At 44.2% G+C, this 15,747-nt stretch overlaps 2 protein-coding genes across 2 annotated transcripts in view; both read right to left on the reverse strand.

Moving 5' to 3' along the window:
* The window catches only part of LOC126295335 (E3 ubiquitin-protein ligase MIB2), a 370,711-nt gene that overhangs the window by 131,275 nt on the left and 223,689 nt on the right, over positions 1–15,747 (reverse strand). The gene's annotated exons all lie outside the window — the stretch shown is intronic.
* On the reverse strand, positions 160–5,342 carry LOC126295030 (CARD- and ANK-domain containing inflammasome adapter protein-like). Its single transcript, XM_049987280.1, has 2 exons — positions 4,876–5,342; positions 160–832 (listed from the first exon to the last, which is right to left on the reverse strand). Exons 1-2 carry the CDS (start codon positions 5,340–5,342, stop codon positions 220–222), a joined length of 1,080 nt encoding a protein of 359 aa, XP_049843237.1. The 3' UTR covers positions 160–219.

Consider the following 15,747-nt stretch of genomic DNA (forward strand, 5'->3'; position numbering starts at 1 on the left):
GAATGTATTTCAGACGTTTCATTCGAAAGAAAGGTTGTCTCTTGTTACTGTGTTTACTTGATAATAGTTTGACATACCTACCTTCATCTTAGTTTAGCTGCAGTGTTTTACTTCAGTTGTTGTATAGTGCAAAGAGGGTGCAAATGAGTGACTGTAGCATAACTTTTTAGTATGCTTTATTCCAGAAAAGAAAAAATGTGTAGTGAAACTATTTGAATTTTAGTCCACAGACATTTGCTGGACTCCAGTCTGGGAGGCTGCTGCCAGCAGTGCAGCTGCCGTGCCTTCGTGGCCCCAGCGTTCGGCCCTCTGCTGCGGCGTCAGCCCCTCCTGGCCTTCGGCACCCAGGTCAGCACCGAACCTCACCAGTAGCAGCGCCGCTTCTGTGTAGCCCCAGGTTGCGGCCAAGTGGAGAGGGGTGTCGTCATTGTTGTCCTCGGCGCCTACCACACTCTCCAGCAGGGCCTCCAGCGCCCCCAAACTGCCATTCTTTGCTGCCCAGTGTACTGGCGTCTGGCCTTCGACGTCCTTCGCCTGCACATCCGCCCCGTTCTCCAGCAGATACTCCAGCACCTCCAATTGTCCGTACCTCGCGGCCCAGTGCAGTGGCGTCCGCCCTTCGCTGTCTCTCGCGCCCACATCCGCTCCGTACCTCAGCAGACACTGCACCACGCCCAAGTGTCCGTCGATTGATGCAGGGTGAAGGGCTGTCCAGCCATACCTCTCTTCCTTCGCCTCCACGTTCGCCCCTAACATCAGCAGCCTCTCCACCTCTTCCACCATCCCGTCATCTGCCATCTGGATCATCCGGCTGTTCATTTGAGAAAGCTCCCTACACAAAACAGAGACATTCTCATACTTTACTATAAACACACACACAAGTTATCAAGAAAACTATGCGAAACAGACAAGAATTCATGAAACGCAACTGTCCAGTTCTAAATTACCAATATAAAACATTCTCCCTTTTATCTTATAGAATTCTGTGTCGCTTAAAGTACACATATATCATTGCATCCCTGTATCAAAATGCACGTCCATTTCCCATTAAGAGTCCGTGTTCTCAATCACTCAAGAAATTCTGTTGACACATTTTCTCAAAGTCACACTTGACATTCACTTCCTTTCACCTTCACATCTAAGAACTGACCTGCAATGAAACAGGTTCTTAATACGTCTATCACTGGTCCTTTGTGTGCAGCAAACGTTTCTCAAGCTAGCAAAGACACTAAACATCTACAGCGAGGGCTTAAAACAGTTGCTTGGCATCTTCATAGTTAATTTCGCAACTCAACCACACCAAACACAAATACTTATTGTTTGGCATGATGCACAGAAACGTCTGCATAACACACTCAACCACATACACGCATCCATCCACACACACACACACACACACACATCCACTTGCAAGTAAATTCTTATGCCTGCCATGTATCTGAAGGCGACTTTAAAACCTGTGGACTTACAGACTACAGTAATGTCTCATGCACTCATGTAGGTTACAATGACAAAACTTCTTGTAAGTAAACCTTGGCTTTTCCACTACACTGTATGCGTAACACTGCTGAAGTGTGCACTGAGAAACAAACAATTCTGTTTTCATTGCTTCGCCACAATGAACCTAGCACACAAAGTATGTTGATGTACTGCAAACTGTGTTACTTGAGGGGAGAAGTAAAACTCAGCAACACACATACAAAAGAAAAGCAAGAACATTCTGAGAAAAATAACGCCACAGCTGTATCTTGAGAACGCCTCTATTGTGTCACACGACGAGTTTCTGCGGCACGTTACCGCCGTCCTCAGGGCCTACCACTGCCAAGAGGCTATTTGATATCCTTGGCGCATTTGCTGTGGGATTCTTGTTATCAGAAGATATGGGCTGGCTTTTATCATGTCTCTCCTCGACAACGTGCTTTCCTCGGTCATAATAATCCAGTTATTCCTAAGCTATGATTTTCTTAAAGGAAACGTTCACTTCTGTCACTTTGACACACACTATGTAATCCAAAGTATCGGGAATAAAAAAAAAAAAAACAAAGAATTGGGCGCTCTGCGGAACTCATGGATTTCGAACGTGGCCAGGTGATTGGGTGTCACTTGTCTCATACGTCTGTACGCGAGATTTCCACACTCCTAAACATGCTGAGAACCACTGTTCCAAATGTGAAAGTGAAGTGGAAAGTGAAGGGACACGTACAGCACAAAAGCGTACAGGCCGACCTCGTCTGCTGACTGACAAACCGCCGACAGTTGAAGGAGGTCGTAACGTGTAATAGGCAGACATCTATCCAGACCATCGCACAGGAGTTCCAAACTGCATCAGGATCCCCTGCAAGTAGTATGACAGATAGGCGGGAGGTGAGAAAACTTGGATTTCATGATCGAGCGGCTGCTCGTAAGCCACACATCACGCCGGTAAATGCCAAACGACGCCTCGCTTGGTGTAAGGAGCGTAAACATGATACGATTAAACAGTGGAAAAACGTTGTTTGGAGTGACGAATCAAGGTACACAATGTGGCGACCCGATGGCAGGGTGTGCGTGTGGTCAATACCCGGTCAACGTCATCTGCCGGCGTCGATACCTCTCCTCAGTGCAGCACTCCGTGAAGAATGGGCTGCCATTGCCCGAGAATTCTTCCAGCACCTGATAGAACGTACGCTTGCGAGAGTGGAAGCTGTCATCAAGGCTAAGGGTGGTCCAACACCATACTGAATTCCAGCATTACCGGTGGAGGGCTCCACGAACTTGTAAGTCATTTTCAGCCACGTGTCCGGATACTTTTGATCACATAGTGAATCTTTTTTGGATAACTAAACTTCCTTCTTGCTGATCACCAAGATGGCTTCATCTGAATATTCGTCACGTATCATCTTCATGTCGAGAAGCCAGAGTCCTCGAAATGTTTCGGGAGCTGTCTCCACGTAAACTGCATGTAATGTTGCGGAAGAAGAAATCCCTGTTGACTTGGGCTTCTTCTCGATAATAATCTAAGTTTCCCACAGACATTCCATTAGAATATAACAGAGGATGCCCATTCATTAAATGTCATTTTGCTCACGCACGTAATTAAAAACTGTGTTTAATTCGGTTACACACTTTCTACTGGTAATAAACATTATGGTTTACGGCTAACTGTAATTTTCAGACTGACGTGACATGGAGAATATACGCGGCCGTACATTCTGTGAATGGCTCTGAGGTGCTCCTACCTGTAGCCGCAGTGTGTGGCAGGGGGCTAGAATCTTTCTCAGCTGCGTTTTTAGCCAGGGGAGTTTTGAGAACATTTCTCCACGGCAGCCAGTGAATGCATTATGTGTATGTGCTACCTGCAAATGCCTTTTGTAGTTGTCAATCAAGTCAAAATACCACTAAGGAACACAGTGGCAGACACTATAGGTAGTGAGACACATACGTGTATACACACTTCGAAAAAAGTTTTGCATCACCTCGATTCCGAGAGTTTCGGAACCTGTATAGAAAATTGGAATAGAGATCAACATAACCATCATTTCCGCCCCTTTTTATTCCTCATGAAAAGCACACATTGCGTGTTGAACCACCATACAGCGAGACCTTAAGAGGTGGTGGTCCAGGTTGCTGTACACAGTGGCTAGCGGCCCGTCCTCTTGCATTGGTGCATGCCTGTATTCGTCGTGGTATACTATCAACAAGTTCATCAAGGCACTGTCGGTCCAAAATGTCCCACTTCTCAACAGCGATTCGGCGTAGATCCCTCAGAGTGGTTGGTGGGACACTACGCCACGTCGTCCATAAACAGCCCTTTTCAATCTATCCCAGCCATGTTCGAGAGGTTTCATGTCTGGAGAACATGCTGGCCACTCCAGTCGAGCGATGTCGTTCTCCTGATGGAAGTCATTCACAAGATGTGTACGATGGGGGCGCGAATTGTCGTCCACGACGACGAATGCCTCGCCAATGTGCGGCCGATATGGTTGCGCTGTCGGTCGTAGGATGGCATTCACGTATCGTGCAGCCGCTACGGCGCCTTCCGTGACCAGCAGCGGCGTACGTCGGCCCCACACGATGCCACCCCAAAACAGCAGCGAACATTCACCTTGCAGCACTCGCTGGACAGTGTGTCTAAGGCGTTCAGCCTCACCGGGTAGCATCCTAACACGTCTGCGACGATTGTCTGGTTGGAGGCATATGCGGTGAAGAAACCGTTATGCCCATCGTGAGTGGTCCATTCGGAATCTGTACCGCGCTGCATGGTGTCTTGTTAGCAAAGATGGACCTCGCCATGGAAGTCGGGATTGAAGCTGCGCATAATGCAGCTTATTGGACGCAGCTTGAGTCGTAACACGACGTCCTGTGGCTGCACGAAAAGCGTTATTCAACATGGATGCGTTGCTGTCAGGGTTCCTCCGACCCATAATCCGTAGGTAGCCCTTGGGCGGCGTCACCGAGGCATGTCATCGACAGTTCCTGTCTCGCTGCGTCTCCTACATGTCTGAACAACATCGCTTTGGTTCACTGCTAGACGCCTGGACACTTCCCTTGTTGAGAACCCTTCCTGGCACAGATTAATAATGCAAGCGCGATCGAACAGTGGTATTGACCGTCTAGGCACGGTTGAACAACAGATGACGCGAGCAGTGTAACTCATTCCTGGTGGAATGACCGGAACTGATGGGCTGTCGGACCCCCTCTGTCTAATAGGCGCTGCTCATGCATGGTTTGGTCGGGTTTAGTGACATCTCTGAACAGTCAAAGGGACTGTATCTGAGATACAATATCACCAGTCAGCGTCTATCTTCAGGAGTTCCGGGAACTCGAGTGATACAAAACTTTTTTGGATGTGTGCAGAACCGGCGAACACAAGTGAGTGACTAAGCTCATGCTTACCTTGCCTTGTCTTCCGTGAGTGCCAAGCTGTGCTGTATAGCCATCAGCTGTAAGTGACCCTTTAACAGGTTAATGGCGCCAGGACCCGTGAGACCGGGGAAGGAGTCAGTCAGCGCACGCACAGCCCAGGCTGCCTCGAGACTGCGGGCGGAGTGATTCTGCGTAGACGCTCCCTGGTCTGCCGTAACACTCGGTGTCGAGTGCGTATGCTGTACAGCCATCAGCTGTAAGTGACCCTTTAAGAGGTTAATGGCGCCAGCATCTGTGAGACCAGGCACGGAGCGAGTCAGAGCACGCACGGCCTCGGCTGCTTTCAGACCGGGGATGGAGTGAGTCTGCACAGGCACCGCCTCAGCTGCCGTGACACTGGGTATGGAGTCGACCTGCTCGGGCGCAGTCTCGCCTCCCGTGACACTGGCTGTGGAGTGAGTCTGCGCACGCACTGCCTCTGCTGGTGCGCCCTCCATCTTCTGAGCGTGTGACATCGGAGATGATCCTGAAACATGTCGTCGCCAACTGAGCAGCCCTTTGCCCTTAAACACTACATCTGGTGCAATTAGGGGTCACAGGCAGATCTGTGGCAAGCATCAGTCAGGAAACGTTGTTCACCACAAGTCAGTTACACCATGTATCCACCCAGTGTCACAATGGTGGCTCAGGTGAATAGCTGAAAAGAGTCAGCAACACAAATTTCCAAATTTCCCGAATTTTTCAGAGCGCTTGCCTTGCGAAACATACACTACTGGCCATTAAAACTGGTACACGTCGAAGATGGCGTGCTACAGGCGCGAAATTTAACTGGCAGGAAGAGGATGCTGTGATGTGCAAATGATTAGCTTTTCAGAGCACTCACACAAGGTTGGCGACACCTACAACTTGCTGACATGAGGAAAGTTTCCAATCGATTTCTCATACAGAAACAGCTGTTGACCGGCGTTGCCTGGTGAAACGTTGTTATGATGCCTCATGTGGGCAACGTTGTCTGAAAATTTCATGCGCGAATTCGTAGAGAGAGTAAACTGGGAATATTTGTCATTGCATCAAAAAATATCAGAAAATTTCATAAGATAATTCCAAAACAGATTATACTGATATGCAATAGCATGGAAGCACAAACTGACGATTTCATTAGAGAATTTCAAGACAAATTATGCTGGCATAACGTATCAAAACACGAAATGCTGTCTCAAGATTTCATGAGAGAATTACAAGACAGATTAGATTGATTTCCAATATCAGCACATCAAAAACTGTCTGAAAATTTCAGGCGAGAATTCGCTGACAGATTAGACTGGGAATTTATGTCATTGCACAAAAAAAAGATGTCTGAAGATTTGATGCGGGCTTGCCAGGATAGATTGTTCTGGAATGGGATATCGCTTTGTGAAAAGCTGTCTGAAGGTTCTGTAATGGAATTTCAGCAGTAAGTAAACTGGGAAGTAATTTTAAAATTTCAAAATCTATCTGAATCGTTCAGACAAAAGATGTTATGTCCATATGAAATACTGACAGAAGAACCTGAAAATGACTGTTCTATATGCTTAACAAATGAAAGTGGTCAATTCGTGCTGACAAAATCCAAACACCTTTTTCATAAGGAATGCATTGCCCGGTGGTTATCAGTGCAAAATAACAGTCCAATGTGCATAACAGTCATGAAGAGAAATATTGACTGAACATTTTTAGTGGATCGAGATTCATTAAAGAAACACATGCCTAAAAGTTGTCACTAATTATTCCGTGCGTAAGATCATGAGCGAAACTGCTCTTGCCGATACGGTCGCAGGTTCGAATCCTGTCTCGGGCATGGATGTGTGTGATGTCCTTAGGTTAGTTAGGTTTAAGTAGTTCCAAGTTCTAGGGGACTGATGACGTTAGAACTTAAGTCCCATAGTGCTGAGAGCCAATTGAACCATTTTGAAAGAGGGACAAGCGCTGCAATAACATTAATGTGTCGTCCACGTGTGTGCCTGCATTTTTGTGCTTATTTATTGCAAGAGCATTTAACGTATCGTCAATTTACAACAGCTAAAGCTATGAATCACGCGCCAGCCTAGCGATAACAGCGAGGAAAGCGGTGAGGGGCTGTGGCCTCGGCGGTTACGCCGCCGCTGCTATCGCGGAAGTTTGTCAGCCGTGCCTAACACGGCAACGTTGCGGTGTCTCCAAAAACTGAACCGTCTAAATTTCCAAATATAATCTCTATATATAAAATGGATACAAATATAAATAACAATTCTATTACTATTATCAAAGTCTCTGAGCGCACGGAAAAGCGCTCAGAGTTAAAGGCTTATGCAAAACGAAAAAGGACGCTCTTGTCGATGCTATAGAGAAGAGTTATTCCACAGCAGCGACAAGCGGCTTGTTTTACTTAGTTTCTAACAAAACTGTACGTGAGTTGAATCGGATTGCAAAGGAAAATAGAGTTAGAGGGTTTCCAAATTCACACAGAAATGGTTTGGTGGCTCTCATAGATGCAGAGATAGAATTTTTAAAGAAAATCAGCAACAATTCAATTTACAACAGAACTGTTAGATGGAAAACACATAATCACGGGCGAGGAAAAAGAATGGTAAGAAAAAATTGTGAGAAAAAAATAGGTCAGCTTCTTCCATTTAAACGCGATGTATTTAGGACATTGAAGAAAAGAAAAGAAGCAACGTAATGAACAACCACGTGAACAAAACCTCGGCCAAATTTTTCCCTTCAAGCAAAAAGGGTTTACTTTACTCAAAGAAGACAGACTACCCTTCGAAATTAAGCCATGTGTTCGTATGAAATTGCATAAAAAATAAAGCATTTGGCAGACATCTTACCGTAGAACTTGAAAGGCGATCCATTCGAGCAGCAGTCAGACAAGCCGTACACGCTACAAATTAACTGAGATCAAGAAAAGTGATCAAATGAAGATCGTGCCTGAAAATGACTCTTTTAATCTCGCAGTATCATCGAAGGGTAACGTAAATGTCAGTGCTTCACGACTACTTGCACAGACTGATAGAATTGTCACATCTAACGAAAGTGTAGACCTAAGTTATACTACATTCCATTTTGAAGTCTACAAAACCCGAGGGCTCTTCAATAAAGAATGATTATGTTTTCACTACACACCTTTACTGATGTCATAATTTTTACGGTGCTCCTCAAGGCAGTCTCCCATGAGTGCGATGCAATTGTCCCTGCCAGTCTTGAAATATATGCTGGAAACCATTTCTTGAGAGGTCCTTCAAAATCGCATCCGCAGTCTTTACCATTGCTTCTGATGATTGATAATGCCTCCCACGAAGGCGTTTCTTCGTCTTCGAGTCACACGGGGCTAAATCCAGACTGTCGGGAGGGTGAATAATGATTCAATGGACGAGCTCTATTTAAAGACAACATATCGCACACAAGAGTTAAGGGATTGCTGGTTATAACGTCGTGAAGTTGTGGAGATGTGAATAGTATGGCGATTTACAAGTCAAATTTTCTTTAACCTAATGCTATTGCCGTGCTCAAAGATCAAAAGAAGGAAATGTTCGGCAAAGAATCGTTGGCATAGATAAATACTTTCCCTAATGTACAGCATGCTCTACATGGCGGGCAAGTTACAATATGCGGCGCAGAAGTTCATGGTCAAGACGCAAACACGAAAACAATGTATCAGTATCACGGCTGCTTTAGGCACGGTTGTCCTGAGTATTATTAACCCGACACTATAAATAATGTGAATAATATTTCAATGGGCGAGCTCTATTTAAAGACAACATATCGCACACAAGAGTTAAGGAATGCTTGTTATAACGTTGCGGAGATGGGGAGTTGTGAGTGGAAAAATTCTAAGACTTACAAAAAGAACGTAAATAAAGAAACAAAAGTTGTAGAACTAGTGAATCCTAGAGATGCCTTTTTCGGCGGAAGAACAGACACTGCTGAATTGAAGGTTTCAGCAAGAAGCAGTGATACATTGACATCTGCAGTCTTTGTCCTACAGCGATGTTTTACGACAATTATCCTGCAGGTCATCCTGCACAGATAATGAAATCAGGAAAATGCGACGAGGAATGGTTTGGTTTTGTTAGATGCAAAGCGGTTGTGCCGCGTGGCTTGTATCATCCTGTGCAACCAGTTAAACAGGAAAAGCTTTTGTTCGGTCTACGGCAAAATGTGTAGAAGATCAAAACTCATCGCTGTTGAAACCACAGTGACGATGAGCGAGCATTTGTAGGAACGTGGACAACAACAGAACTCAACAAAGCCATCGAAAAAGGCTATAAAATGCAAGACTTTTACGAGGTATGACATTTTGCTCGAATAAGTAATGAACTGTTTAAAGACTACGTAAAAACCTTCATGAAGATCAAACTGGAAACTAGCTCTTTGGAAGATGGTTACAAGTAAAATGAAGAACACAGACGAGTTATCAAAAAAAAGCAAGATATCGACCTTTATGTTAGCGATATTGAATCAAACGCAGGCAAACGTGATGTTTCCAAGTAAGTCTCAACTCTCTTTGGAGAAAATTTGGTCGAAGACTGAATATGACGCAAACGAATTTATAGATAATGCTAGTCGTTGCTATGAACTTTTACTCGATGATGCGACAGATGTTAGTAACGTAATATTCATCAATGAGGAAGTCACTGAAGTGACATACCGTTACAACGATTAGTATGTGGAACATAGTACTAACGCATTCGTTGCCGCCTTCACCACTTCTAACGCTAGGATGAGGCTGTATGATATGCTAACATTGTGATAACATTGTATACTACGGAAAAACTCTCTTGTTTATATTGATGAGGGCAAAAACACAGTGCACGCAGGTTGCATGCTTGGCGAATGGACAGATGAATTTGGCAAAGACGATTTTGCCATTGAATGGACAAGCACTCGGCCAAATGCTATGCTTAACAGACATATAAAGGCAAACGCTATCAAAAATAATCGCTATACTCTGAACTGAAAAAATTGCGTAAAATTCGACATGAAAACGATGACTGAATTAATACAGACTTATGAAGATAAGATTATCATAAGTAACAACATGATTACGAGAGGTAAGAAGACGAAAAACCTGCTGAATAAATTTGTAGCAAAAGAGTTTAAATTTAACTACGATAAGCGTATGCTTCTAGAGGAAAAAAGACGGCATAACTGATGCACTTCGATGGGGATATTAAAGAAAAACTTTTGCGTATACTGATGGGAACAGTGATTACAGAATTCGTCGATGATCCTGCTCGTTGGTACGAGCTCATTCTCGATGACAATATAGGAATAATTCAAAAATGGTTCAAATGGCTCCGAGAGCGTAGAACTACTTAAAGCTAACTAACCTAGGGACATCACACTCATCCATGCCCGAGGCAGGATTCGAACCTGCGACCGTAGCGGTTCCAGACTGTAGCGCCTAGAATCACTCGGCCACCCTGGCCCGCATAGAAATAATTAATACGACATTTGCCAACGAAGAACTAATAAAGGTGTCATATAAGAACTGGTAAGGATAAATGAAGTCAAGGCCTATAAAATTTCAGACTTGTGGTCGCCATGAAGTCGTTGCTGGTAAACTGGCCGCGAGAAAGGCGTCAACATTTTGCGAAAAATAACCGCTGAAATTTTGCAAAACAGTAGCTGCAAATAACCGTCAAAAAGTCGCTTCCGAAAAACCTGGAAGCTGGTGTCTTTCGGACGAAAAGTCGCTTAAAAAAAAAAGCGGCCGCGAAAAAGTGACTGCTGGCTTTCAACGAAAAAGTCCCTTCCTAAAAAAAGTATCCGCGAAAAAGTGATTGCCGGTTTTGTCGCTTGTGACAAAATGCGCCCGCGAAAAAGGGGCTGCTATCTTTTGGACGAAAATCCCCCTCTCCGAGAAAAAGTGATCACGAAAAGCCGCTTCCGAAAAAAGAGTGGCAGCGAAGTAGCGTCAAGTGAGCGCCGGAATTTTGCAAAAAGGTGATCGTCATCTTTTGTCCGGAAAGTCGAGGGTTTGTCCTGAGCCGCCGCCGTCAACTACTGCCCTTCCTCGTACGACCATTTCAGGATTGTACGGTGAACATCAGCGGTGCGGTAAAACATCCATTCTCCGACGTCGCTGCGGCCGGACAAGGATCCTGTGAGAAGGGACCAACGACGATTGAAGAGAATCGTTCAGCGTGACAGAAGTGAAACCCTTCCGCAAAATGCTGCAGTTTCAATGCTGGGCCATCAACAAGTGTCAGCGTGCGAACCATTTGACGAGATGGAGCCGGAGGCGAACTCATATATCCTTGGTGGCTTCACGATACAAGGCTTTACGCCTCGGCTGGGCCCGACATCACTGGAAACACGGACGACTTTCGTTGAATCGATGGACCCTGCATATCAGCAGTGGAGTGTCCGAGTTGGTGGAGGCTCTATAATCTACATACACAGCTACATGACTACTCTGCAATTCACATTTAAGTGCTTGGCAGAGGGTTCATCAAGCCACAATCATACTATCTCTCTACCATTCCACTCCCTAACATTGCGCGGGAAAAACGAACACCTAAACCTTTCTGTTCGAGCTCTGATTTCTCTTATTTTATTTTGATGATCATTCCCACCTATGTAGGTTGGGCTCAACAAAATAATTTCGCATTCGGAAGAGAAAGTTGGTGACTGAAATTTCGTAAAAACATCTCGCCGCGACGAACAATGTCTTTGCTGTAATGACTTCCATCCCAATTCGCGTATCATATCTGCCACACTCTCTCCCCTATAACGTGATAATACAAAACGAGCTGCCCTTCTTTGCACCCTTTCGATGTCCTCTGTCAATCCCACCTGGTAAGGATCCCACACCGCGCAGCAATATTCTAACAGAGGACGAAGGAGTGCAGTGTAAGCTGTCTCTTTAGGGGACTTGTTGCATCTTCTAAGTGTCCTGCCAATGAAACGCAACCTATGGCTCGCCTTCCCCACAATATTGTATATGTGGTCTTTCCAACTGCTGTTGTTCGTAATTTTAACACTCAGATGCTCTGTTGAATTGACAGCCTTGAGAAATTTACTATTTATCGAGTAATTGAATTCCAACGGATTTCTTTTGGAACTCGTGTGGATCACCTCACACTTGTCGTTACTTAGCGTCAACTGGCACCTGCCACACCGTACAGCAATCTTTTCTAAATCGCTTTGCAACTGATGCTGGTCTTTGGATGACCTTACTAGACGGTAAATTACAGCATCATCTGCGAACAACCTAGAGAACTGCTCAGATTGTCACCCAGGTCATTTACATAGATCAGGAACAGCAGAGGTCCCAGGAGGCTTCCCTGGGGAACACCTGATATCACTTCAGTTTTACTCGATGATTTACCGTCTATTACTACGAACTGCGACCTTCCCGACAGGTAATCACGAATCCAGTCGCACAACTGAGACGGTACCCCATAGGCCCGCAGCTTGATTAGAAGTCGCTTGTGAGGAACGGTGTCAAAAGCTTTCCGGAAATCTAGAAATACGGAATCAACTTGAGATCCCCTGTCGATAGCGGCCATTACTTCGTGCAAGTAAAGAGCTGGCTGCGTTGCACAAGAGTGATGTTTTCTGAAACCATGCTGATTACGTATCAAGAGATCGCTCCCTTCGAAGTGATTCATAATGTTTGAATACAGTATATGCTCCAAAACCCTACTGCAAACCGACGTCAATGATATAGGTCTGTAGTTAGATGGACTACTCCTACTACCCTTCTTAAACACTGGTGCGACCTGCGCAGTTTTCCAATCTGTAGGTACAGATCTATCGGCGAGCGAGCGGTTGTATATGAGTCCTAAGTAGGGAGCCATTGTATGACCGTAATCTGAAAGGAACCTAATCGGTATACAATCTGGACCTGAAGACTTGCCCGTATCAAGCGATTTCAGTTGCTTCGCAAGCCCTAAGGTATCTACTTCTAAGAAACTCATGCTAACAGCTGTTCGTGTTTCAAATTCTGGAATATTCCATTCGTCTTCCCTGGTGAAGGAATTTCGGAAAACTGCGTTCAATAACTCCGCTTTAGCGGCACAGTCGTCGGTAACAGTACCATCGGCACTGCGCAGTGAAGGCATTGACTGCCGCTTGTGTACTTTACATACGACCAGAATTTCCGTACACATACTCCCAGATATTTTACAGAAGCAACTGTTACCAATGTTTGTTCCGCTATCATATAATTATAAAATAAAGTATCCTTCTTTCTATGTATTCGCAATACATTACATTTGTCTATGTTAAGTGAGAGTTGCTACTCCCTGCACCAAGTGCCTAACCGCTGCAGATATTCCTGGATTTCGCTGCAATTTTCTAAACGTCTGTACACAATATTTTCATACTTTTGAACATACCTAGGCCTACTGTTTCAGGATGTCATAGTGTAGTGGAAACGTGAAGGGACACGTACAGCACAAAAGCGTACAGGCCGACCTCGTCTGTTGACTGACAGAGACCGCCGACATTGGAGGCGGTCGTAATGTGTAATAGGCAGACACCTATCCAGAACATCACACAGGAATTCCAAACTTTATCAGGATCCGCTGCAAGTACTGTCATTATAAGTGGCTGTATTTATTACCAAAGCTGACATTATTCTTCATTAGCAAAGCTGACGTTATTCTTTAATTAATTTGGCTGAAGATACGTAATTCATAGTTACACTTTTTCTTGACAACAATAAAATTTTTGCAGAGTTCTACGTTGATGGTTTCTTGGGTGGATTATAATCAGTAATGCAACATTGCTGGCAAAAATTAATTATATTCTGAAAACGCTTCAAATATTTACTTTTGTTAATGAAATGATTTTACAAACGTTCAAATGGGACTTACTTTTTACGATAATCTTACAACTAGCAATGTGCAAACATACCTTCAGTAGTCTTATTTCCAACATGTTGTTGTTGTTGTGGTCTTCAGTTCTGAGACTGATTTGATGCAGCTCTCCAAGCTACTCTATCCTGTACAAGCTTCTTCATCTCGCAGTACCTTCTGGAGCCTACATCCTTCTGAATCTGCTTAGTGTATTAATCTCTTGGTCTTCCTCTACGATTTTTACTCTGCACGCTGCCATCCAATACTCAGTTGGTGATCTCTTGATGTCTCAGAACATGTCCTACCAACCGATCCCTTCTTCTAGTCAAGTTGTGCCACAAACTTCTCTTCTCCCCTATCGTGTTCAGTACCTCCTAGTTGCTTATGTGATCTACCCATTTAATCTTCAGCATTCTTCTCTAGCACCACATTTCGAAAGCTTCTATTCTCTTCTTGTCCAAACTATTGATCGTCAATGTTTCACTTCCACACATGGCCACGCTTCATACAAATACTTTCAGAAATGACTTCTTGACACTTACATCTATACTCGATGTTAACAAATTTCTCTTCTTCAGAAACGCTTTCATTGCTATTGCCAGTCCACATTTTATATCCTCTCTACTTCGATCATCATCAGTTATTTTGCTTCCCAAATAGCAAAACTCCTTTACTACTTTTAAGTGTCTCATTTCCTCTCTACTTCGATCATCATCAGTTATTTTGCTCCCCAAATAGCAAAACTCCTTTACTACTTTTAAGTGTCTCATTTCCTAATTAATTCCCTCAGCATCACCCGATTTATTTCGACTACATTCCATTATCCTCGTTTTGCTTTTGTTGATGTTCATCTTATATCCTCCTTTCAAGACACTGCCCATTCCGTTCAACTGCTCTTCCAAGTCCTTTGCTGCCTCTGACAGAATTACAATGTCATCGGCGAACCTTAAAGTTTTTATTTCTTCTCGATGGATTTTAATATCTACTCCAACGTGACAAATATTAATTATTCCTACTTAATCCTATTAATAAAATATAAACATCTTTCATAAATTGTGGTTTGACAATAGACAATAGAAATATACACGTCTTACACAAAGAACGTAGTGATCGAATATCTTTACTTAACGATCGGGAGCGTGTAGAATTGTCGGTGCTAATAGACCAGCAACACTGCGTGAAATGACCTCAGAAATGAATGTGGGCCTTACGACGAACGTATCCGTTAGGGCCTGCTGCAAAAGTTCGGCGTTAGTGGTCTGCGCCAGCGTGCACCACATCGCCTGCAGCGCCTGTCCTGGGGTGCATTAATAATTGTGTGCATTTCGTCTATTTGATATTGTCAATCTAAAAAAATTAACAAATTGCTCCTGGCCACTGCCCAAAATAATTAGTAATTCTTTTGTGTGGAGCAGGGGGGGGGGGGGGGGGGGAGTGGGCTATGTTAGTGGGCTGCTCCTGTGTTGGCGGCGCTGCATAGCGCTCTGCATTGGATCTCTGATTGCGCTTTCTTTGTAAGAGACTCTGTGGCTGGTTCTCCGACCATAAATATAATAGACTGGCCCTGACGTCATTTTCGTAGCTCCAACATCTCTGGGCTAAAGTCACGTGAATGTTGGCAAAACATGATTGCTTCGTGTTGCGCTTATGGCTGAACTCAGCGTTTTGTCGGGGGAAATGGCATTACATTTCACATGTAAGGGTTTCTATGATAGTGCAGATGCGTTTATTAAAATCTGCTGGAGTGACTTTTATATGGTTTTTTTTTTTACACTTGAAATAGAGTATCACGTAAATTAAAGTGTCGAAAGTGATGCCTGTAAAGTCAGACTCATATTACGTCTTGGAAAGTATCTGTGATAATTCGGTTACATAAGTAAGTATAACTGTTTCTCGTTCCTACTCATAGGTTCCCCAAGGATGAAAAACGAAGGCAGCTTTGGATACAGGCCCTGAAACGGAAAATCTCTAAGCCATCTGCACATACGCGCCTTTTTGTATATAGAGGTGAGACTATAATAAGGTAAGAGCACCTATAGTCGACACATGAAGAGAATTTTTTTCTACCCTCTAA

This window comes from Schistocerca gregaria, chromosome 11 (genome assembly GCF_023897955.1).
Source record: "Schistocerca gregaria isolate iqSchGreg1 chromosome 11, iqSchGreg1.2, whole genome shotgun sequence".
In the NCBI taxonomy this organism is placed as follows: Eukaryota; Metazoa; Arthropoda; class Insecta; order Orthoptera; family Acrididae; genus Schistocerca; species Schistocerca gregaria.

Coding starts and splice junctions, on each gene's coding strand:
- LOC126295030 (XM_049987280.1), bottom strand. CDS start 5,342: ATGGAGGGCGCACCAGCAGAGGCAGTGCGTGCGCAGACTCACTCCACA. Junction 833..4,875: donor CTCACGGAAGACAAGGCAAG/GTAAGCATGAGC, acceptor TGTTTTGTGTAG/GGAGCTTTCTCAAATGAACA.